The sequence below is a fragment of the Notechis scutatus genome, chromosome 3 (genome assembly GCF_049901735.1).
Source record: "Notechis scutatus isolate UNSWTSFEM ecotype Mainland chromosome 3, rNotScu1.2, whole genome shotgun sequence".
In the NCBI taxonomy this organism is placed as follows: domain Eukaryota; kingdom Metazoa; phylum Chordata; class Lepidosauria; order Squamata; family Elapidae; genus Notechis; species Notechis scutatus.
In genome coordinates, this window is record NC_142011.1 from 166,674,807 (window position 1) to 166,700,585 (window position 25,779).

At 37.5% G+C, this 25,779-nt stretch overlaps 1 protein-coding gene across 1 annotated transcript in view; it reads right to left on the reverse strand.

Moving 5' to 3' along the window:
- KLHL14 (kelch like family member 14) overlaps nt 1–10,699 on the reverse strand; it is a 78,278-nt gene extending 67,579 nt beyond the window's left edge. Inside the window, exon 1 of the mRNA XM_026670290.2 lies at nt 9,405–10,699. Coding sequence (XP_026526075.1) covers nt 9,405–10,363 — 959 coding nt within the window. The 5' untranslated portion in view covers nt 10,364–10,699. The remainder of the gene's footprint in view (nt 1–9,404) is intronic.
- Between the last annotated feature and the right edge of the window lie 15,080 nt (nt 10,700–25,779).

Sequence of the window (25,779 nt, forward strand, 5' to 3'; positions counted from 1 at the left end):
GTTAGTGAAAGGATTTTCCCAGGATCACCCCAAAGTTTAAAATACATTCAAATTCCTATTTCTATTTCTGGATAAAGTTCAATTATATCAAATAATCTGCTGCTTTAAAATCATTTTTTTCTGGTACCTGAAAATGTTTTTCTATCCATTACAGAGGTCTCATTTGTTTTCTTGTAATTTTGTTTGTACAAAATCTCCTTGATGGCCACAGTCTAATTTATTGTTTACTTTATCTTTCTTTGATGAACCTGAAATTCCCAGGACAAAGCAACAGTTCTCATGGTTGATTTCATCAAATCATCTTCTGGGACAAGTTGTTTTTATTAAATTGTATTAAATTGTAACATGTTTAACTATTTTGATCTTATTTCCCTATATTCCACCTCATTCTAGATATAACATGCTTTCCCACCAATTTGATATTCCCCAGATGCTACTAATCCAAATCTAATGAGAAGAGATACAAAAAGATAATCTTAGGCTAAAGACTTAATTGGAGATACTCTTTAGATGATAATACGCATTACTTCATTCACTTCAAAATGTGTAAGTTTAACCCTGCTTCATTTGGAAGTCCTCCTGCTCATTCAGCTAAATTGGACTTCAGATTTCTGCCCTGTTTAAATGAATTGCCACGTAACACTTGGTTTTCTTCAACCCTATTGTTTCCTACTCTGCTATGAATAGAATTTCATAGCTATATATTAATTTCCTTTTTGGTTTTCAATGCACCTCCCTTAATAGTTTGTCAAGAAATAATTAACTATCCTAATTCTTATCATTTACATTTGTGAGTGGTATTTTATATGCAAATGTTCAGAATTGAGACTGGTATTCTTTGTTTTGTCGTTATTAATTTTAGCCACCTCATTTCTTTATAAATCTTTTGAGTCTCCAGATTATTGTCTGGCCAATCACCCAAATCAAAAGACACTGGGCAGTACAAAACAAAGTAGTTGTATATAAAGCAAAACATTAAAACTAATCATCTCACCCCCAAATGCCCATATAAAATTAATTTGAGTTAGAAGTAGATTAGAATAGTTTAGGAAAGAAGATACTGTATGAAACTCCAAGGTAAGCAAGTTACAAATAATGGAGGCCACTAAGAAAATTACTGGCAATTAAATGTTTTTTTAAAAATCAATCATTAAAATAAAATTAAAACAGCTGGATGTAACTGAAATTTTAATTCTCAATGGTTTGATGAAACAGACAGGTGTTTACCTGTTTGTGAAATAATAAAAGTGTGCGGGCCATTTGGATCAGGAGGATAAGAGGTAGCATGTTCCAAAGATACAAGGGCATCACTGAAAGTTTCCAGGCTGTGCCTTAAAATCTAAATAGCACCAAATAAGCCCTTCCTCTGCTGTTCAAACAGGGCACATAGATTCTATCTGAAAGTGATAGTCCCTTAAATAATCTGGACTCAAACTAAATAGCCTTTTGTAGGTCAAAAAAAGCACTTTGAATTGTACTTAGTACTCAAGTACTCACTTGAATTGTACTCAGAAACAAATTGGTAACCATTGGATAACCAGCCACAGGAGAACTGCTAAAGTGACTTTCATTAACCACCTGTACCCGCTAAAGGTAGTCTTTCACAGAGAGCCCCAAATAGTGCAATTGAAATATTCAAGTCTCAAGACAAAGTCACGTGTAACTGTTTCTAGCACCTCCTGGTCCAAAAAGCCCATGAGCCACAGTCTCTATTGTTGATTAAGTAGGTGCTCTGAATTCATGAAACGCTCATGTCATAGACATGAGGGAAAATGATTACATCCAGAAACAGCATAAGGATTAACCATGTTACTTTGTCTTGCTGTGATTCAGTTGCAAATTGTTTTGTCCTATCCAATCCCCTTAGTGCTTCTATGCCCCAGGTGAGGGCATTTACTGAATCTTCTATCCAGCCCAGAATAGAAGCAAAGAACTGGGTATTGATGATATCTCAATCTTGAAACAATACATGATGTCACTCAGTAATTTCATTTACATGATTAACAATATGAGGGAAAGAGGTGAGCCCTCTGCTCCCCATCACCCCTCACCCCCATATAGAGCTTGTTCCTTTCTAATCACTGCCAACTGAACTGCCTATTTATAGTCTGGCATGAAATTTCAACAAAGGGAAGCAAATACATGTGCTGGTGAATCCTATCCTTGAAGGAAAGAGAGCTTCAGAAGGCAACTGGTGCTAGATGGCTCTAGCCCCAAAGGCTGAGGCAGTGCATTGTGGCCAATTCAGGTCACTCAGCCTGTCATTCTTATATAGCATTAAATGTCACACCCTAGTAGTAGCTATCACAGCCTAGTGGTAGCAACCATGGAGAAGACTTCTATTACTGGCTCCTTGCTACTGCTCCAAGTGCAGATGTCAGTATCTTGTTAAATTGCATTCCAAAATTTGGGAATTTATCCATTACTTGAGAACTTTGCTTAAATCACATATGGACCCATTGAGAAGAAGATAATATTGCACTCCTGGACAGAGGCGAATCTACCAGATTTTAAATTACGGTTCAATTATATCTGTTAATTCTCAGCATTTGAATTAGCAGGTCACCTCAGGTTAGTCATTCTCACTCAGTTCTAGGAAGGAGAAACATCTTCTGAAAAAACTTGCCAAGAAAACTGCAGGGATTAGTCCAGGCAACTGCCTTTAGTTAAAAAGCTAATTCAAAGGCACACAAAAAAGGACTAATGTAGATCATCACTACCATCTACCTTGACTTTAGAATTGGTGACAAATCATAGATAGGATTACATCTATCACCTTTCACTCAATCAGTTCAGAGTTATGCCTCCTTCCAACTAATCTATGAAGGATAAATATCTTATTATAAGCAGAATTGGCATTCACTAAAGGCAAGAAATAGAGAGACCAGGGGAGAGGCAGGTGGATTAGAAGAAGGGACAGGCACCACACTGTCAACATTCCCTTTCCTTGAAAAGCTAGATAATTAATGTCATATCTCATTCTGTCTGTCACTTCAAAAATGTGCCTAACTACCCTCATAACTACTTGGTGCCACCCTGGATCCTCACTACATTCAAATTTGGGGCCTAGCTATATGGAGTTATCAAATATTTGATTATATGGTGATTATCTTTTTTATTTTACAAAATCCAAACATTGCAAATGTTGTATTCTGAATCTTTTGCTAAATTTAACCTTCCACCTATAGTTGTTCCTTTATTAAGTCAGACAATATTTTCTCAGAGATTTCTTTTAAGACAAGAGTTTTCAGAGGTGCGGGTATGTCTGTGTGTGTCTTCTTTCTCAGCCATTACTTTCTCCAGACACCCCCCAATCAGTCTGCTTCTGTTAATCTTGGCAGGGTTTATTTGTGCTAAATCAGTTATATCCCTTGAAATGACACAGCTATACTATGTTCAATGAAATCTTGGGAACCATGATCTTCCTGAAAGCATTCCAGGGTGGCAATTTAATCAGATTCATAAAGCTGAGGACAAGATTTTTTTAAAACAAATTTTGTTAGAATATTATAATTTGATAAACAGCTAATAACTTTCCTTTAGGAAACACTCACCTACAGCATATTGTTGCATATTTGATTATTTGTCAGAATAACTCAATCTGATTCATTTTTGCCAAATATAAATAATGATACTATTTTAAAGTTAGGAATTATTCATGCCAGTGTGATAGAAACATATCATGTATCAGGCTTTCTACAGAGAACTCAAACAATAATGCCAAAGAAAAGTGGCTCTTTGGAAAAAGGATTTAGGAAAAGCAAACAACTTCAGATTTGGAAATTTACCTAGAAGATGAAGAAATGGCAACCACAGGCCAATATTTATTTTATTAAGCTCAAAAACAGCAGGTAGTAGATTGACCCTCTATTACTCAGCAGGATACTTTGATTTAAATCACTATTCAGTACCTCTGCAATCCTCTACAGTTAAATTGCTTAAATCCCAGTAAATCCCAGTGTGCAGGGTTGCTGCCCAAGAGAAAAAATAAATTAAATACATTTTTATACTGCTTACTTGTATTTTAGGTATTTCTCATGTGATTGATATAACAATTAAATCATATTGAACTATAGATAAGTACAGCTTCCAACCAAATACAAGACATATCCTTAAAAAAACATTTTTGCATGTATAAAACAACATTAAACACATTTGTTTACTTCAAAACAAAATATTCAGTAACTGGAGACCAGCATTTCTTGTGAGATGAGAAGTAAATTGACCTAAATGCTATGAATGGATACATTTTTCAATTGAGACTTAGGTTCAAATCATAACCAGACATACTGTTACAAGTTGATCATAGAATATTCCCATTCATTTCAATCTAATCTAGTGAATTCAAAGCAGAGAAGATAAAATAGAATGATTTCACACCTAATGCCAATCCTTCTGGCAGAAGAATGGAATATATACACTATGTGTGACAGATAAATGTAATAATTTTAATAAATAAGTGAATACATATATTCTTTAACTAGTAATAAATATAACAATATCCATAATTGTATGCTAGGGAAATAATAGGACATGGCCAAAATTAATCATTAAGATTATATTAACTGTAGATAGAATAGAATAGAATAGAATAGAATAGAATAGAATAGAATAGAATAGAATAGAATAGAATAGATGATATTATACTATGTTCTCATACTCCAGATTGGTTGGCAGCAAATGTATAATGCAATGAAAATGGATTGAAGAAGATTGTCACTGAAGCAGGATTGAGATCACGATGACTATGATAACTTGGCAGGTAAAGACCCCAAGTAAGAAGTTTCTAAGAAAAATTATAGTGTATAATCTCTTTGGGCAAAGTTGTAACATATTCTCAAAATGCAGGTATTTGTCTTAGAATTTCTTCATAGAAAACAGATCTATATTCAAATCAATTTTTTTTGGCACAGTTAATACAGGCTATTGCATATTCAGTAAGAAGAGATACTGTTTGGATTCTAAAGATCTAAAAATGCTTCTATTTACATAGTGAGCTTAACTTAATACTTACAAATGAGGGTATGCTGCTTGCAATAAACTGACCATGAAAAAATTTGCTTTAAAGTCCACTCTGCACAAGTGTGCTATGTTTATTGTGTCAGTAAATGAAAGCAGCCTGAAGCTGAATGGATTGACTAGTTCCCAACTCCCACTAAAGGGATAAAAATGTAGTTATGCTTTTTCATATTTTCTGAACATAGGTGTTCAGCAGAAGTCATAATGATGTCAATCATACAGTGACATCATTTGTCTGCTGTCTGTAGTTCCTAGAGCAATTTATCCTAAATAAATCTTTTTGAAGGGGCAGGGTGGGCATTCAACAAAACACAATTTAAGCAATCCTTCACATAGTTCTAACATAGCAAGGCATTTCTTCAGAACCCCTTTTCTCAAACAAGTTCTTTCTGGCTAAAGGAAAACTTATAAAACTGCCATTTTCAAAATTGCAACCATAAAATCAGATTTTCACTTCAACCAGCAAGATCAGTGTGCAGAAGCAAGGCTGTTAGCACTTACTGAATCAAGAACAAAGGGTAAATCAGACATGCATCACAGTACTTATCTTGTGATAGGTTCTATTTGTACCATACTAATTTCAACTGAATTCATTCTCCAGTTTATGGTTAGAAATGTTCCTAAAATAGTATATGTAAATAATTTAAAAAGCCATATTGAAAATAGCATAGAATGACTCCAAACAAAAACAAAAATAGCTTTATAAAACACACGTATAAGCCTTAAAACATTAGCATTTAAATGATTAGTTAGAATCAAACTAAACTGGTGATAATATTAGCTTTAAAAAATGTAAGGTAAAATCAAGTACAAAACATGAACACGCTAGAATTAAAAGGAACACAAAACTTTAAGTTAAAAAGGTTACAGGCACTAGACATGCCACCCTGGGGAGAATAATTGAAAGCTCAAGATCTTCAACAGAAAACATCCAGAGCAGTATTTTCCAGGATGGTCTTAAGAGTTTGAATACAGACAGTGAAGGGCAAAGACACATTCCAGCTTTCTATTATTGGAACTGGTCCACCCTGCCTACAACTATAATTACAGCATTTGAATGTAAGCATACAAAAACATCATTTTTTTAAAAAATTCTAATTTCAAACTTTTAAATAATGAGAATGAAATGTACATATAATTAAAAGTTAACTCTTTACCAACCGAATACAGAACACCTAGTACTTTACAGAGTTGCAATTTCCTTAAGTATTTTTAGAATGAATTCCTGTTAATTTCAGGGATTAAAACCTGAGCTAGATTTTTTCAATTTCACCTTATTCAAAATGTAGAGGTTTAATTTCATTTTGTTTTGCTGTTAAATAGGTTGTAGAACCCACATACATATTAATGTAGTGTCAAAGAAGTTATTTTATTCTAAGTCTGAAACTCAGAACTATAATCTTAATAATTTTGAAATGAAAGAAATTTTAATGATGGTCCCATGCTTCAAATTAAATGTCAGTTTAATAAAGATCATTATCAAAAATATCAGCATTGTACTACAGGTGTTTTTACATTTTTGCTATTTAGTTTTGCTTTCTTTTATAACAGTTTAAAATAGATAATTACTACAAATCCCAAAGCAACTATGTACTATGTACTGTACTACATAAGTAGGGTTTGGGGAACAATGGTATTATTTTAAGCAAATAAGGAATATGATTACTAAATATGTTGAAGGCCTGAGACAGCCTTATTAAAGGAAATAAGGGTTTTTATTAAATGTTAATTTAAGAGTAGATGTATTAATTCTGTTTCTTCACTCTTGAACAGCAAGAAGTTACTTATGGCATTCCATTGTTTATCTCTCAGTACCCAAAACTATCACAAGGTGGGAAAGCATCAGATTTGTGTATTACTTCCCAATGCTTGCATTTTTTGTCATGATAATTTACAATGTCATTATTTCCTCCAGAAATCAATAAAGGTACCTAAAAACCATTCACTGAGTTCATTTATCTTAATTTATTTTACTTTCATAACTTCCTTAAAAAATTAAAACCGTATATCTGATATTTGCATATCTTCTAAAATATTTCTTCTGTTTAATGCTACATATTAAGAGCATTTTATTTTTAAATATTTATGTCCCAGTTTTTCATTGAGTATCTAAAATGGGTCTTGGTTGTTCAATCACAGCTTTTACAAAATCATATGGCATAAATCTTACACTTACACTTTTAGTGTATATGTACTTTTTCGTTTCTTAAGGTACTTGATCTGATCTTTATTCTTTTTATATATGTGTGATAATTCAGCACAATAGTGTGGTTAGGCCTATTAGCAATCTAAGTGATAAAGCTGAATAATATTACCATTAAGATAAGATCAGAAAAACAGAGTTAATCAGATAACATTGTTTTTCATATGAGAGTAATTTCTTTCATTTAATATTCTAAATATGTCCAACATTGTTCTATATCCAAATCTGAGTATGTTTTTAGATATAAAAGGTAATACAATGCAAACCTACGTGTGTTTTCTTGAAAACAAACCTCACTGAATTTAATGGGGCTACTGTCCAGAAAACTGGATAGTAGGTTCCACCCAGGATTAAATAAGATGACAGCAAAGGAAGGCCACTATCACTATTTTTGACACTTGTAAACATTCCAAAGTCACATCCTTCAAATGATATGGACCAATGAAGCTGGAAGGTATTTGCACTGAACCAAATCCACCTCAAGGAAAGACCCATCGTGTCACAAGTGGTGCACAGAATTCAAACTAAGGAAAGCACCACAATCTTCCACCATATGGGAATGCTATTTCATCTCGGAGATAATGTAACAGTGCTGACCCCCCAAGATACTTAATAGTTCATAATGCAGTTGGGTATTTTTAAAAAGCCTTCAAGAAAGGAACATGAGAAATTCTTCAGGTATCACTTACTGAATGCCATACAAACTTTGTATAAGTTCTTCTACGCAAAGCAACAAAATACACTTCAAAATACTACAAATCCGATTTATTTTCTGATACATTAGGTCGGAAAGTATTGCTTTGTGTAGAAAAATGTAAAAGTTTTGATATATGCAAACTTTCAGTTTGTTTACTTAATATAAAACATAATTTGTGTGTGTGTGTTCTGTTTATGTTGTACATTTATTTCCTAAATTATCCATTTAAATTTTTGTATGAGCCACTTTCCACTCTGATATCATATTCACAGCTTTATTCCCTTAAAGGGAAATGCTTGTGATGTCATAGACATGATACTCAATTTTTTCAATACAATATGTCTAGTATTAATATATACATAATCTGATTGTAAGATATAAACTCCGACCATTAAAATCTACTCCATTTCTGAATTGCTTTTTAAAATTTAAAATGTTAAACTGGAAAAAAGGTAAGAGACCATAATTAATTGCATGTTCTGATAACTAAATATAATATTTACATTTAATGTGGCATCACTGCGTATGTTATTTTTGTGATCACAGATAACAAACCAGCAAAACACTTAATTCTAAGCAGAAAAGGCCCAGAGGACCCAGGGAGCTCCTAATGGGTTTTAAAACTAATGGTACCAAGGCATGGCTGCTTGCCTTTCTTCCCATATTGTATTTTAAGAGATGTCTGCTGAATTATCCAGCACATTTCACTTTCCCCTGTTACCAATCTTACTTGCTGTATTGCACACAGGCTCCTCTAAAATTAGTTGGATGGACAAGGCATTTTAAATCCATCTAACAGTACAGAACCCGAAGAACAGTACAATATGTTATCTAGGAGTGTCCTCACTTATACTCTCTTTGCTCTCAACAGGCTCTTCTTTTTATACATCTTCTCCAATAGTTCATTCTCCTGTCCCCAAATTAATAAGCCCTATAATTAGAAGGAGGAGGACTCCATAACTTTCTTTCTTCAAATACCCAAACAGTATCTCTTCCAGTAAAAGGGAGGGGGAAACGCATTGGTAATCATTTTGATTGTTCTTCAGAAACTTTTTTCTAAAAGCATTGCGTTAAGATAAGGGTCCTTGATCAACAGTCCTTGATCATTTTGACAATCAGTATTGTCAGAAATAGATTCTGACCAATCCTGCAAACTTTCAACAATCAGACTCACCAAATAATAAATTACAATTTTCAAAGGCGATGAATTGGCCCCTGATGTTCCTTTTTGCCACCTAAGTTATATACCTGTTTTTGGTTTTTTTTGCCAGAATAGATTTTCGGCTGTTTTCTATTTTCCTACAATACCTATGGGAAGTACATTCACCCCGCCCTTAAACTCTACTCAGCAAATCCCTCTCAGGCACCCCCTTAGCTGCTTCAGCTGATGTCAACTTTTGAACTTTGTTTCATATACACTTAGTTAATGCCCTGTGAAGTACTAGATTTCTGCTGAATTCCACCACCTCCCCCCCTTTCTTTTACCTGCTGGCCAGACTTTGTCTGCAGTGCTGCCTGAAAGGCATCAGGTGGTAGTTCATGGCATCCAGAAGTAGCTTCTGGCAGACCGGGTCCGTACGCATGAAATCCACCGACTGGACTCGCTCAACAAGCTCCGGAGCCGGGATAAGGGCAAAACGTAGGCGCTTCATGAGGTCCGGGGCGTACTGCATGCGGGTCTCCCGATCGTGCTCCAGCCACAGGACGGACATCTGGAAGAGCGCCAGCTCCGATTCTACCGGGGGAGGCAATGAGTCTAGCAGGGCGCGCATCTCCTCGAAGTTGAGCAGCAGCACGTCCTCCACAAGGTACTTGTTGGCCAGTTTCTTGGTCTCTTCGAGGCCGTGTAAGGCTGCGATCTTGCACACTTGCTTGTAATTCTGGACGGAAATCTGGTCGTTGAGGAACTGCACGCACAACTTGGTGACCTGCGGGATGTGCAGGATCTTGCTGACCGACAGGACCTCCTCCACCGTATCCAAGGAGAGGGTCACGTTGGCGGTATACAGGTACTCGAGCACCAGTCGCAGTCCGATCGACGAGCAGCCTTGCAACACCAGGTTGTTGATGGCCCTAGGGCTGGCCAAGAGCTTGTCCTCCGGAGAGGAGGAGGGCGTGCCGGGCTCCTCCTGCTGCTGCTGCTGCTCCTTCGGAAGCAGGCCGTCCTGAGCTCCCGGTCCAACGCCCAAGGGGTGATTAAGCCCGCTCCCCCCGCCGCCGCCGCCGCCTCCCCCGCCTCCTCCAGCCGCGGTGCTGGAGAAGAGCGATCGGAAGTATTGGGAGCAGGAGGCCAGCACGGCCTTGTGGCAATGGAACTGCTGGCCTTGGGCCGTCAGGGTCACGTCGCAAAAGAGCTGCTTCCTCCACAGCAGGTTGAGGCCGTGAAGCAGGTTGTCGCTATGGCTGGGGTCGAAGGTAGACGTCCTGTCCCCGGACCGTGACATGGCGAGCAGCCTCAGCGCACCTGACTGGAAACCCACCTCCGACCTGGGCAAAGAGGGGCAAGGCGGGGGTGGGGGAATAAGGAAGAATGAGTGGTTGGGAGGGGGCACACAGAGTAGTCATACACAGGGAGCTTTGCAGGCCTGGCTTGCCCACCCGACTTGCAAGAGCCGAGAGGTTTCCTAGCCAGCCGTCCCCTTCCCCCCATCGCGGCAGCCTTCGGGCTGCATGGCATTTTCTGCACCCCCCCGCCAAGGGGCTTCGTCCTTCATCGGCAGGCGAGGCGGGTTCCCTCCCCAAAGTGGGTGGGGGATGCGGGCAACTACTTTCTTTCCGCTTAGAAACCGAGACGCGCGCGCCACTTGCGAGCAGGTTGCTGTCTAATTTGCAACGGGGCATTTCCCATGCGGGGGGGAGGGGGAGGCGAGGGAAAGGCGGAAGGTTTGTGTGTGTGTGTGTGGGGGGGAGGGAATAGAGACACAAGAAGAGTTTGGGGTTGTTGTTCCGTTAGCTGGGGAAAGCTCGCAGAACGACTCCCCGATGACCCCACGGAAAGGAAAGGAAAGAGAAGCCAGCCCGTCCTTCCAAGTCCAGAGCCAGGCCATCCCTTGAGCCAAGCAGACTGAGCTGCCCCCCTTCGGATGCCCCTCCCCTTCCTCCCCCCAACTGCGCCTTTCCCGCCTTTGCAAAAGCCACTGTTTCTGCAGAGCGAGAGACGCTTCGCCTTGAAGCAGGCAGTACGTGAAAGGAGGGAGGGGAAGGCTCTCGGTGCCGAGCGAGGGGGAGCGCAGCCGCGTGCACCGAACTCTTGGCCAGAGCTTCGGGCGCCTGCTGCATTTGAACACTGGGCATAGGGGCGGAGAGGCAGGCCAGTCGCCTCTGCGCCCGCTGCTCGTGTTGTCCGGGATGGGTTTTTCTTCGGGGGGTGAGAAGCGGCGGCGCTTTAACTCGGGCAACTCTGGGAACTTCGGGGGCGGGGAGGGGAGGGGAGCGAACTCGGAGGGCCTGGGAGCGACTGGGAAAAAGGAGGAGGAAAATACAGGCGGGAAAAAGCGTCCCTGCGCCGCGAGAAAGCGTCCCTGCCAAAGTCGCGGGACTCTTGAGAGGGCGGAGGCGGCGGGGAAGGAAAAAGACGAGCCTTAAAAGACCTGCTGCCAGTTGCACCTGCTAGCGGTGAAGAGGAAAGAGACCCGCGGTGCCTTTAGCCCGCCTCGGGGACAGCAGAGCCCGCCACAGCACGGCAAGTGCCGGTGCCGCCGCCGCCGCCTCTCCTCTGCAGGATTCCAGCTACTTCCATTGTGCCGTCCCCCTTTTTTCGGCACTGCTTGCACTCCCCGCTTTCTCCTGCGACCGGAGGAGTCCCTTTCGCCGGCCACTTTCCTGCCCTCCCAGCAGTCAGGTTTTAAGAAACCTCCAAGAGCCTCTCCCTTTAAGTGGATCTGGTCATTCCTCTCCTCCATCCACATATACACACCTCCCATTCTCCCTCCCCCTTTTTCTTTTCCCCTCCTCTGGCCATTTCTTACAATTCGAGTTTATTCTCCAAAGACGTGTGTGCAATACAAGTCCCCCTCCGTACTTCTCGTCCACAAAAATCGCGCGCATATACACACACACACACACAGGCATACACCGTCTTCACGACAATAAACAAGCCACAAGAAAATACAGCCAAGACGGTTAGACCGAAGGCCAGAAACTTACCTGCTTCACAAACCAGCTGCCAAAGTAAAGGTTCACTTAAGCTTCCCCCCCAAAAAATCAATTGTCCTTCCTTTTTAAAGGTTTGATCGCTCCTTCAAAACAAAAACAAAAAAAAACCTTCTCGTTCCCAATTCCAAGCAGTCACTCTTTACAATTTATTTTGTCGTACATCATTTGATCACCATGAATTAGCAACAGCAAGAAAATGTACGAGAGGGAGAAGGGGAGAGAGAAAGAGAGAGCGCGCAGAGCTTTCTGCAAGAGAAGAAGAAGAAAAAATGTACGTGTGACAAATTATGCTACCAAGAAACAACACATCATTATCCTTGGGCCTGGGGCTCAGTGAGTCGTAACGAGAGTAATAGGAAATCCACGGTTGGGGAGAGAAACGGTCGTGCATGGCCAGTGGAGAGAGACCATACAGGGGGATGGATGCTGGAGAGACTCGCAAAATTATGGCTCAAGGCTATTGTAAAAATTGTCGAGCGTAAATGACTGCGATTTCAAACATCTTTGGAAGAAAGAAGGGGAGAAGGCGACCCCCCCTCCCTTCCTCTGCCTCTCGCTCCTCTCTCTCCTCTCTCTCTCTATAAAGAACCGTCAAGTTTTAGTGCGCATTGCTAATTAGTCAATTTCTCTCTGCCTTCACAGGCTGGCGACTTTGCTGCTGAGCTGAAACTGCTAATTTCTGTGACCAGCTTTTTTTCTTAGCTGTGATCTGGATGAATGAGTAGCTGTCTCACAGAGATGACAAAAATAAACTCTAATCCTCCCCCCAAAAAAATTTCCACTACATCTTTCTCATGCATAGATTTATGATCTTCAGGCACCAAGTGCAATATGCAAACTTTGGTGCCTGTACAGTATGCTCCGAGATTCATACTAGCCATTATTTTCTTTTCTGCCCCCTCCCTTGTGATGGAAACTCTGATCTGGGTATAAGAGATATCGCCACCCTCTTAACTCTATGTTATTAGCTTGACAGGGTACATCCTCGTTCATGCATCTGTGAAAGGAAAAGATGGAGGTAAAATGAGGCTAGTGCATAGTATGGCTACTATAACTATTCCATTTTAATAGTTCATCTGGGCCATCCGAGATTTATACCCTAGTTTGAAAGCATATTTTCTCTATCATTTTATCTGGTTAGACAACCGTCTCTGTACTTCACTGTCAGCTGAACGGATAACATCAGAAGTCACTTTTATTACCAGATTAGCATATTGTCAGATTTCTTTTGGAGTCTAGAGACTTTGCAGTGCAGGAGATGACTTGGAGAGTAGGGAGGTGGCTAGTCTTTAACCAAACCCTTTCAACTTTTCCCTTGATCTGGAGACAGTTATGTTCCTTTCTGAGGAACACATGTTTCTCTTAGTTGGTTTATAATAGTTGGTTGGGGATATTTTAGGCTATTCCTTCTATGAATAAGGAACTCAAGCAGAGGGTAAGGTCTCCACAATTGATCGCATGATACATTACATTCCCAGATTTACAGTTCTGGTCCAATTTCCAGTTGCCCCAAAAGAAAATACAACCTTGAAGAAGCTAAAGGAAGCTGAAGATCAGCAATTCAGAGGAAATTTGGAATAAAAGAATCTTAAGAATTTGAAGCTAGATTTTTAGATGGAGAGATGTCCTTATTTTCTTCTTAGTTTGCAGAAGATGCAAAAGTATATGCTGAGAGGAGAAAACCAGCTGGAAGTTGAATCATAAAGCGGGTGGACCCTGATTGTGATGAGGTTCCTAATGCCATAAAATAGTGCTAATGTCAAATGATTCAAATTACTGTACACATTTTGTAATATAATTTACATCTTGTTGTCTCTAAAATGGTTGTTATTAAACATTATCCAATGTTTTGGATTAATTGCATTGACAATTTTAGCCTTAGCTTGACATTAGCCTTTGCCAACCTGCTGCCAGGCATCTATGCTGAACTGTAGTTCCTCTGGTTTCCACCCAGTATAGCCTGGTAAATACATTACCTAGTCTATTGTGTCTATACAGAGGCACAAAACTCTTTTGGAAACTCATAAGACCAAATCCGTTACATTTCTATCACTTGCTATGTTGTGTCAAAAGCATAAAGTGCTACTTGTTAAGATGTTACCACTTCTACTGCAACATGATAGACTTGATGGTAAGTTTCATTGTATTCAAAAATTCTAATACTGGAAAACATTTAATTTTCAAAGAGATGCGTTAGAACTTTTGTAAACTATAGTAAGTCTTTCACTGCACTCTTGGTGTGGTGAAATCTCAGCATTATATAATCTAGATATACAAATATGTATATGTATTTATATGTATGAATACCATACATATAAATACCCGCAAAAACTTAAGAAAACATTTATGTATGTAATGTTTAGATTTCCATTTTTTCGGTTATAGAACATAGGTAATTTTGTTGCATTAAGATACCATCACTATCGTACTACTGAATGGGGTCGAATTTTAATTTGTGTTTGGGAGTTTGCTTCTTTGTCAATTTTCTTGATTCTGGCTGGAAAAGTGGGGATATCTCCTCATGTTGATTTGTCACCACGTTCCAGCAATACAATTCCAGTGGTCTCTAGAAACTGGAAAGAAGGATGGCATTTCATATATAGACCATAGCCTGTTTTCATATTGTGGAAAATATATAGTTAGTTTAGATTATTATTTTTTTGTAGAAAGGGTCTGTATAGTATTATATCCTGTGATTTATTGATTTTCACTGTGCAGAAATTTTCTAACCCATTCAGCTGAGCAACAGTTTTCCTCTTAGGTATCCAAAGAACTATCATTCAATATCATTCAACATGAGGAACAACCATGTACATTAGGTTTTTAAATTTTTACTAACAAAAGACATAATGCTAAATATCCACTAAATGTTACTGTAATTCTTTTATGCTCAATAACTGTTCACCAAGAGAACAAGGCAGAGAACTTCTCTCATTTCCAGCAATTGCTCCAATACTTCCACTTGTGGATATATAACTAAAGAACAGATACTGGGTAGCAACCATAAGTGTCTTTTCTAAGAAATATAAGGTTTTGCATCACACTTGTGCAATTACTGTTGCTAACCCTATTATGTTTACAAGTCCACATTTACTTTGATATACGCTGTCTCATCTGCAGTGTAAATGTGATCATAAACCCACTGTAAATGTATAATTCACATCTTGAAGGCATTGTTATGAGATTCACAACACAATTTGTATTATGATTTTCAAAGGAATTGCGTATAATCTTATAACAATGCACCAAATTAGAATAGGATAGAATAAGAGCATAGAAATAGAATAGAATAGAATAGAATAGAATAGAATAGAATAGAATAGAATAGAATAGAATAGAATAGAATAGAATAGAATAGAAGATTGGACACATAAGGAATTTGTCTCTGGTGCATAACATCCTGGTGCAAATGAAAAGATATCCATAACCTTTTTTTTATGATAGTGTAGAATTTCTCCTTTGTTTCATGTCTTCACACCAGTCTATCCAATCAAGTGACAATAGATACTTGAAATCCAAATGAAACTCAAACAACTTTCCCCACTCTGATGCATCTCAGGTATGATGGAAAGCCATTCCTGTCATCTGCAAACAGAAGTCCTTGTTCAGAAGGAGGTGATAGTAGTTTAATCTGACACATCTTGAAAAGAGTGAGATCAGGAAAATCTGCATTACTGGACTACAAAGTGATATTAAATGATGCCATACCTTGTACTCATGACAAATTATTGCAAAATAAAAATGCTCCATGATTATGTTCTGTTCTGCCTCTGAGAAGTAGCTTACCTATTACTTACATTATTCATATGAATTTATAATTATTTTCCAAATCTTTTAAAGGAGTTCTTTTCCTGCATAATAGTGCTAAACTGAAGAATTAAAAAGTCTTTCCCTATGAAACTACAAATCCCAACAGAAGATATTACATATCTTTTTTTTTTCCAGTTTTAAAAGTACTTTGCCATGGGAAGGATGGCAATTAGATACTATAGTAGTTACAGAACTCTAGTCAAAACATTTTTGGACATCTGGAACTTGTTGGCCAGGATTTTCTTTTCATCCTGATCTCTTTACCAAAACATTCTTTTTGTTGGACATGGAGCTCTAGACATAACACCTGGAGTCTTCTGTCCATACCAATGTGCTGGCAGACCTCTCTTTTAGGAACTTCCAGCCTCTATCCCCTATCTGATTTTATTTTTTGTTCTTTTCTTTTGGGATTGCCCCCTTCTCACCTGTAGCACCTGACTGAGCATTAACATTCCAAACATGGTCAGTAGTCCAGATTAAGTGGGTTTCTGCACTGTTATGAGAAACATCTACCTACAAAATGGTGTGGTGAGCATTTTTTTTATAATTCTTTCTCTTCTCTACAGCTTGACTTGTATATCCAGAATCTGGTCTGAGAGTTCGTCTAATCCTGAGTTCCCAACCCCCAGGTTGCAGACTGGTACGGGTCCATGGCCTGTTAGGAACTAGGCCATGCAAGCGAGCAAAGCTTCATCTGCACATACGCAGGATCTAGGTTGCACACAAAACCCCTCCCGGTCCATGGAATAGTGCCAGAAAGTTTGAAGAGTGCTGCTCTAACCCATTGGTGATGGCAGGACCAGTAAGGATAGACCATTGCTGACAGTGGTTATTATACTAATACATTTTCAAAGTATAATGTCTATTTGCTCCAATATACTGTAGTTGTAAATAGTTGAACTAGAGCCATGGTGACGCAGTGGTTAGAATGCAGTATTGCAGGCTAACTTGTCACATTTTCAGGAGTTTGATTCCTTCAGTCCTGATTGACTCAAGGTTAAGTCAGGCTTCCATTCTTTCAAGGTCTGTAAAATAAGAACCCAGATTGTTGGGGGAAATATCTGTAAACCACTCAGACAGGGCTGCAAAGCATTGTGAAATGGTACATAAGTCTAAATAGTCAAGACCTTGTTGATGATCCAAGTTCTGTAAAGGACCTTGGAATACTCATCTCTAATGAACTAAGTGCTAGACCCACTGTAACTACATAGCCAAAAAGGCATTAAGAGTTGTTAACCTAATCCTACGTAGCTTTTTCTCTGGTAATATCACACTACTGACTAGAGCATACAAAACATTTGCTAGACCAATACTTGAATACAGCTCATCAGTCTGGAACCCACATTATGTATCTGATATTAGCACAGTTGAGAAAGTCCAGAAATATTTCACAAGAAGAGTTCTCCACTCCTCTACTCGTTATAGAATACTTTATGCCACCAGATTTGAAATTCTAGACCTAGAAAACTTTGAATTACGCTGTCTTCGGTCTGATCTAAGTATGGTATATAAAATCATACATTGCAGTGACTTACATGTCAATGAATACTTCAGCTTCAACCATAACAACACAAGAGCACACAATAGATACAAACTCAATGTTAACCACACCAAACTTGATTGCAGGAAATACAGCTTCAGCAACAGAGTGATCAATGTCTGGAATACTCTACCTGACTCTGTAGTTTCTTCCCCAAACCGCGAAAAACTTTAACCTCAAACTGTCTACTATTGACCTCACCCCTTTCCTAAGAGGTCTGTAGGGCGTGCATAAGCGCACCAACATGCCCACCGTCCCTGTCCTATTGTTTCTTTTATTTTTCTTATTTGTACCCATTTCATGTATTCATAACTATGTATATACTTATACCTATTATCTTGTAAGCGATTGACAAATCAAAAATAAATAAATAAATGCTATTGCTATTAGAGTATTTGTTTTTGATTTTGTACAAATATAACAATCTACAGATCTCAAAAGAGTAATATATTCCTTTTTATGTATGTTATTGAGAATCAAATAATATGGTGCATGCATTTTTTAAGCATTTATTCCTTGTCATTTAACTGAAATGGGTTTCAGTTACATGACCCAAAGTATTGGAAAGAAGGAAAAGACCAAAATAAAAATAAAAGTTCCCAAGATTAAGACCTAATGAAAAAAAAGGAAACAAAAAGAGTTCATCAAAAAGAGTTCACCCACCAATAATCCCTCTCCAAGCTACAAGATAGAGTATTTACCATTTATGGAAGATGTCCTCGACTGGAGTCTTCGTCCTGTGGCAAGCCTGCTGCTGAGGCAGGTAGAGGCGGGATCAAAGTAGAGTGGTCAGAAAGTGGTATTCTCCAAGAGAAAAGGGAACAAGTTTTTTGTAGTTGAACAGTCACTATTGCATGCAGGAAGAGCCTGAGAGGGTTCAGTAATCTGCAGGGGTCCAATTGCCCCCCTACAGCACTGCTCTTTCCATAGCCATTTGTGATTTGGCTGCTTGGAGGAACAAGGAAGGTGAAGCAAGCTGGGAAGTGGGAATGCATAATGGAAGGGGAATGGTGAAGATCCCAAGCTCCTATTCTTCTTCTTCACAAGGACCAGATTATCCTCCAGACAGCCCCTTTGGTCATAAAGGTTTTCATGTCATGCCACTTGTGCTTAATGATGCATCGGTAGTTTTATGCTCATAAATTTAAGGGTTAAATATAGCTGGACTGTCTTACTCTTGAGTGACACCAAAAATTTACATATTAGGCCAAGATTTGCAGTAACCATTTTTTTTTTTTGGCTCTTTGGGGCAAATAACCTTTTTAATATTTTCAAATCATCTTATTTAAATCATACAATACAAACATTTTTTTCTGATTATATTATTTATTCTTCTTGAATTTGTATTTGTATTACTTTCAGTGGATAATATTCAAAGGATAGATTTAGCCTTTCCAGGCTTTGCTGCTTCCTATTCTTCATCAAAGCTTCAAGAAACCAATTGAACAATCCTTAATGTATTTGCAAAAAATAAGATTTATTGAAATCAATAGAGTTATGGCAAGTAAACTTGATTTTAAAGTGTTTCCATGCACCAATATTTGCTCAGTAGGAAGCTGCTTTCTTCTAGTGAACTTTCTTCCCTGAATAATTTACAAAAATTTATATGTGGTACTGCAAATGGATGGAGAAGAGGTTACTATTCCCCTTTGTTATAAATGTTTATTAGCTCTATGAGAATGTGAAGTTTTGCTGTGCAGGTTTATTTCCTTATGAAATACCTTCAGCTGTGCTAAATTGAAAGTAAAATCTCCTTCAAACTAAATATTATCCCAGCCAGAAGTGGAATTGCATTAAGTTAAATGGTTAATTCAGTATAACTCCATAATGGTGGGAGAGAAAAAAGAGAATTATCAAAAAATCTGTAGAAAATTTGAAATTCCTCCCTCTTAATTTTTATGGGCATTTTTTATGTGGTTACTAATAAAAGCTTGGTTTATTTAAGACTGACAACATTATAATCTTCAGTGTAGACTTGCTTTAAAACATCTTGGGTTTATTTGATAAACCCATTTAATCCTGTTTCAAATGTTTTTGAAGTGTTTTTGAAAATGTTTTTGAAAAACACTATCATAATATCTATAAAAAACACTAGGGAAGCAGATAACTGTCTGCAAAGTCATAGATAAAACATGGAGCCAGCAAACTAAAAAAAATATATTAAAAAGCAAAGAGGAAATGTTTATGGTAAAAATAAATCTATATAATAATAAATCTGAGTATTTAAAAATATATCAGTGCAAAGAAATGCCAGGGAAGAAGTGGAATTCTTAACTTTTTCCGGTAGAAAATCTATCTAAATATTGTCAATTTGATTTGCAAATGTAAGTACTTAAAATGCTTTCAATGTTTAAATATTTTAATTAGAAGAATAAATTAAAAGTACATTCAGTGTAAACCAAGTAAATGAGAAAGGCACATAAAAATGAAACCCAACTTAGTGTGGACATACTGATAGAAACCCTTGTAATGGTATTGGCCTTAGAACTGATGGGGCATCGGTCACAGGGAGATTCTAATCCTGCTCCACTAGCTGTGCATAATTGCCCCACTTCCTAATGTTGCTTTTATCTGTGTAGGAAGTTAAAGATAAAATAAAACAACAACACACCAGAATTAAAGCTTAAAATATCCAGTCTATGCATATTGGGCCCAACATTTACACTATCTTGGCTTAATCTCGTTGGGGGAAGAGCTAAAGTATTTTTGCTATTTTCTTGGTTGATATATGAACATTGCAGATGAGAAATAACATTATTATAGTTCTTTAGCAGTGTAAAAATTGTACAATCAGTAAATGGGTTATCTTCTTTAAAAATAGTGAATTGTTCAACTTCCAGGGGACTCTAAAAAAGGTAAATTGCAGTAAGAAACTATGGGGGAGCTGGATGCCTTAGGCAATTGATAATAGTTTATAGAAATGTTCATGATCCAATCATCAACTGAAATCGGACTTTGGTCAGGAGAGACCAAAAATAATTATGGACCCATGATAGCTGCAAACTTAGATGTGATGAATTGATAGCTTCAGTTGTGATACTTTTCATTATAAAGATAATTCCAAAATAAACATTTTTGAGTGGTTACTAAAAAAAAAGAAGCAAACATTAGTACTAATATTCTTCAGCTAATCAAAACACAGGGATTATATAACTATGTAAAAAGCACCATAAAAATTACATTTTGCAACTCTTCTTTAACCATCCCCTGCCAGGAACAAGACAGATCACAATGTCATATAAATATTAAGCAAAGTAGGGAACACATGTAGAGTAAATATTGCTACTATAATTCTTTCTAGCCACTTTACTGGCAGAGCTTATAGCCCATTTTCTTTTTGTGGGAAGAAGTAACCTAATGCATCTGTGTGGTTCTGCTCCCACCTCATGTTGTGCCTCTGCACATTTGTGTGTGTGTGTGTGTGTGTGTGTGTGTGTGTGCATGCATGCATGTTTCCCACTTTTGGTCTTGTAAACAGGAGGGAAGAAGGGTCAAAATGGAAGAGGTAACCATATTTCCAAGCCATGGTGCTGTTCAAATGCCTTTTCCATAAGGATGCATTTAAGGAAACATTTTCTTGAATAGTTTTATTCTCAACTCATAAAAGGATCAGATCCATTTTTTTAGCATAAATGTTTTTTGCTAACCTTTGAGCCATTGTTGCACAGTAGTTAGAGTGCAGTACTGCAGGCTACTTCTGTTGCTTGCCGGCTGCCTGCAATATGGCAGTTCGAATCTCACCAGGCTCAAGGTTGACTCATCCTTCCATCCTTCCAAGGTGGGTAAAATGAAGACCCAAATTGTTGGGGGCAATATGCTGACTCTGTAAACTGCTTAGAGAGGGCTATAAAGCACTAAAGTGGTATGTAAGTTTAAGTGCTATTGCTATTGCTTTTTCACCATACCAAATTTGTTGAAATTCTGGTCAACTTTTAGAGTTTTCCTGATGACAGCAGGTTTCTGAACCTGTTTACATGATACTCTCTTGGGCTGGAAATAATAACAAAGTAGAGAGAGTCCAGTTTCTGGAATTCCTTCTATCTATTCCACCAGCAGTGTCCATAGGAAGGAGGTGTGTATTTTAATAGGTAACCTGTTGCATCCAGGTGTGTGCATTTCTGCTCTCTTTGAAATGCATTGATATGTGACTATCAGTGGGGATGGAAAGGTTCCCCTTGTTGCAACTGTGGTGCTGATATGCAAACTATTAAACATATTATGCAAGATTTTCCACAATGTGCATTCTCTGGTTCCCCTAGAAGATCTGCATGAAACACCAGAGGTGATCACCTGGATAGCTGAATTGGACATCCAGTTATGAGGCCACTGCCATACACCCATAGAAGTTTTTGTATATAATTATATGAATTGTGTGTATATGTTTATTTCTCTTCTGCCACATTCTTATCATACACTAAATAAATAATGGCATGAGAGTATCTATATGGATGCACTTTTCCCCAATGTCTAATCAGGGTTTGTGCACATGTATTACCTGTATATATGTTTTCTATTCTTGCCAGGTATTGTATCTGCATTTGTTTACTTGTATATGTTTCCTTTCTCCCCAAGGATTAATGCAGGTATGTGCATAAGTGATGGTATAACCAGGATAGATTAGTAGAGGTTGTTTCTCTCTGTGTTTCTCTGTTCCATTATGTTTCATGTGTTTGTATGAGTGCACAAGACAGGTTGCATATGGAAAGCAACCTGGAATTTTTTCTAACCCTTCAATGGCTGCTTCATTCTGGATCATGAGACTAAGTCAGGGAAGGACTTAATTATGGAGCTAGAAGTTCTCCAGCCACTGCTTCTCCTTTTTCTTCTTTTTCTCCTTCACAAGCTCTAGGAACTTATATTTTACCAACAAGTAAAGGGAGATTAGTATAGATCTATTTCAAGCTATTTAGCTTTTTAGCTCTCGTCAGCTAACCATACCCTTTCTGTGATTCGAACCCGGGGTACTAAGTGGAAGCAGTATGTTCTGTCCCATATTTGGGTAGACCAGGTTACCCTGATAGACCGGTCTCATCAGAAAACACTCAAGTTCTAGGAACATTTGTCTGTTCTTTTCCAACTTCTCCTATCAAAACAAATTTGATCTTGTTCAGTTCTGTTTGGGGAGAGTAATACTCCTTATAGTCAAACAGAAGAGATTCCTGAGTCCCTTTATGCATTTTCTTTTCAACATTCCTTTGGGTGAAAGGAATAAAAACAGGTTGATTGGCTATTAGCTCAAGGAAGACCTAATCTCTTTGAAAAAGTTACTTTTGAAGCCCTGCCTATTTATTATTGCTTTGTTTTAAACAATTGGTGGTGATAACTGGGAAATGTTGGCTGCTGTTTCCAAAACATTAGTTAATATAAAAGTGATAATTCAGGGTAACTCATAATATTATATCCCTTAAAATGTAACTACAAATGAAATAATTAAGTGAAACGTTCTTCTGTAGGACTACAAAAACAGAGGTTATCAAGGATCTGAAAGATTTTTATATACCTATTTCATTTTGGCTGTATTTAATTGCGCCTGCCTTAGATGCTCTTCTATTGTAATAAATTCCAACTTCTGCTGTAGTGTAAATGTTTTCATTATAAAGTTCTATAGATTCATAATGAAATAAACAAATATAAAGAGATAAATAGATATTTCTTTAACTGATTTTGATGTTCTTCTAAAGGAATTGCAGAGAGTATAGGCAGTGATAATGTACAGCCCTTTTATTATTTTTGGTAAGCAGATTGCATCTTTTAGCACTTGCTTCTCATGAGGATATCCTTATAATTTAAAATCTCCTAATAATCAACATTATTAAGATGTATTATAATGTTAAAATCTTTTTAGAAGGAAGAAACACTAAAAATTCTGTCAATAATCAACACAGAAAAGTAAAATGCATTATCTTACTGTAGCATGAACACTTTATAATAAATTGAATATAAAAAACTTGAAGGAATGGCTCGTCTAAACTTCCAAAATATTTAACTAGAGGCATGTAAGCTATACATGCCCCTTTGATAAGGGTATACCATAAGACCTTTCTTCCTTGAGGTCACCAGTGTATGCAGAACTTCTGCCAGGTTATTCCTGCCATCAAAAACTTGTATAAATCTGTAAAGCTGTTATCTCAAGCCAGTAAAAGGCATTCATTCTACTTTCCCATGTGCCTTCATTGTCAGTGATGGATCCAGGGGGTATTTCAATTGTACTCTTTTTGGCTTGCTTCTCAAAAAAGTCTGGGCAATGCACACCTTGCATGTATGGGCTAGCTCATCAAAGCCTCATGTATATTCCCCTTTATACTCTGGGTTTTTTCATAATTAAATATCATAACGTGGACCATGTAGGTCCTGAGCTCTATACCTGCTTATGTTCAACATATAATTCTGCTACATTTTGCATTGTTAGACCCTACTGAAGGATTGCAGAGAGCTAAATAAAATGTTTCTCTTTTGATTGGTTGAGTTGGAAGATTATTTTATGTAATAACTGAACAACAGGTAAATATGCCTTAATGATTACAATATATTTTTATCTGATCTACATAATAAGGTATATACTACAGTCTATAATATGAGAACATTATAAGCCGTGTGGAAAAAGTTGCCTTCTTGCTGAGCAAGGATTTTCTTTTCTTTTTCTCAGTTATATTAAACAGTGCATATAAACCTACACCACATGTAATTGGGAAATACCTGTTTGGTTCAGGAATACATGTTGATGTTGGCTTTGTTGATGTCAATGAATTTAATATATGGAATGCCACAGTATTTTCATGTAATGTTCATGATAATTTGGGTTCTGCCTCAAATCTAAAAGATTTAATAATTGTCAAGCTCAGGGCTCAAACCAACAATATAACTACCAACCTGAGCTACTAATATTCAAAGACGTTTCAGCCAGATTTAGTAATAGCTTAACAGAAACTGATCTATTAAGTCGCTACTCCACCTTCAGACACTTTGCATGGTTTGCCAGACAATTACTTTATCAGATCTGAAGAAATTACATAATAAATTACATACCTATTCCCAGTGGACTGAGAAACAATGACTTTTATTTTTATAAAGCAAATCTATATTCTTCTCAAGGCCAAATATAAACCATGTATGTACATTTATCTATCAAACTAAGTAGAAATAATTGAAATGCTTAATATGCATAGTAATAAAGAAATGCAACAACAATTCCATTATTAATGTTTATTGATTATGTATATTTTTAAATAGGCAAATGCAGCTACTATTTTATCATATTAGTTTATGAATGTATTTTGGCTTTACCTGTTTATTGGCAAATTTATGGCCCACATTACTGGTGGTTGACTCATTTGCTAGACGCACAGTTGATGTCAGTTATAAAGTTGTGAGTATTTTTTCCATTTGATTATTATATAATGTAGAAGAGAGTGGGTTTTTCTCTCTCCCCCCGTCCAAGCCTTTACTTTTAGAATATTAACAGTGCAAAAAATAACCCTGTAAATCTTTACCTAAAAATTTCAAACTTTAGATTGATTCCAGCAGTGGGTCTGTATTGATCTAAAAAGCTTTGCGTTCCTAACTAAAAACTAATCTTTATTTCACCCTTTAGTGACTACAGCAATAAATATGTTCACTCCTACTGCAGTTTAGTGGATTAATGGTTATTGGAGATTGTGGCTTCCAACTGAGCTGGTAAACTTTAACCTTTGGAGGACAACACGAAGGCATTTACCCCTTGTCATCCTTAATAGCTAGGTCCATTTTTTGACAGTTACCTGAGTGTTAAAGAGAAGTCAGAGCAGGAGATGGGAAATAAAATAGCATCAGTTCACTTTAGCCATCAATCACATCTTAGGTTTCTTACTCTGAGCAGACCTTTACTCATTTTCATGCAGAAACAATGAAAGGATCCCCAAATTTGAGGGGATCATTTGGTTATAAGGAAACATCACCTGAAAATTTAGGATTTCTTCCTGAAGTTGTCCTGTGCAGGAAATAAATACTAACTTCCTTGAAGTCACATTTTAGGAGTGGCATGCACTTGACTAGAATTACTACTAGTATTCTAAATGCTGTCAAGAAAGTCATTAGTATGTGTTTTGTTCTTTGCAAAATTCTGTTCTGCATTCTAGTTTGCAGAGAAATGTAAATGCATTTTTCTCTCTCCTTTTGTAAATTCAGATAAAAAACTATAATTGGGATAGATTTAGTAATGAGTAAACAGTAGCCAAACATTGCCAAGGGTTATGCTTGTTGTCAAGAAAGCTTGCTTCTGGATTTCAAGCTCCCTCCAACATATATATATTACTGGTATATATTAAATATACATTAAATCAGATATATATTTAGCATTCATGTTTTACACACACACAC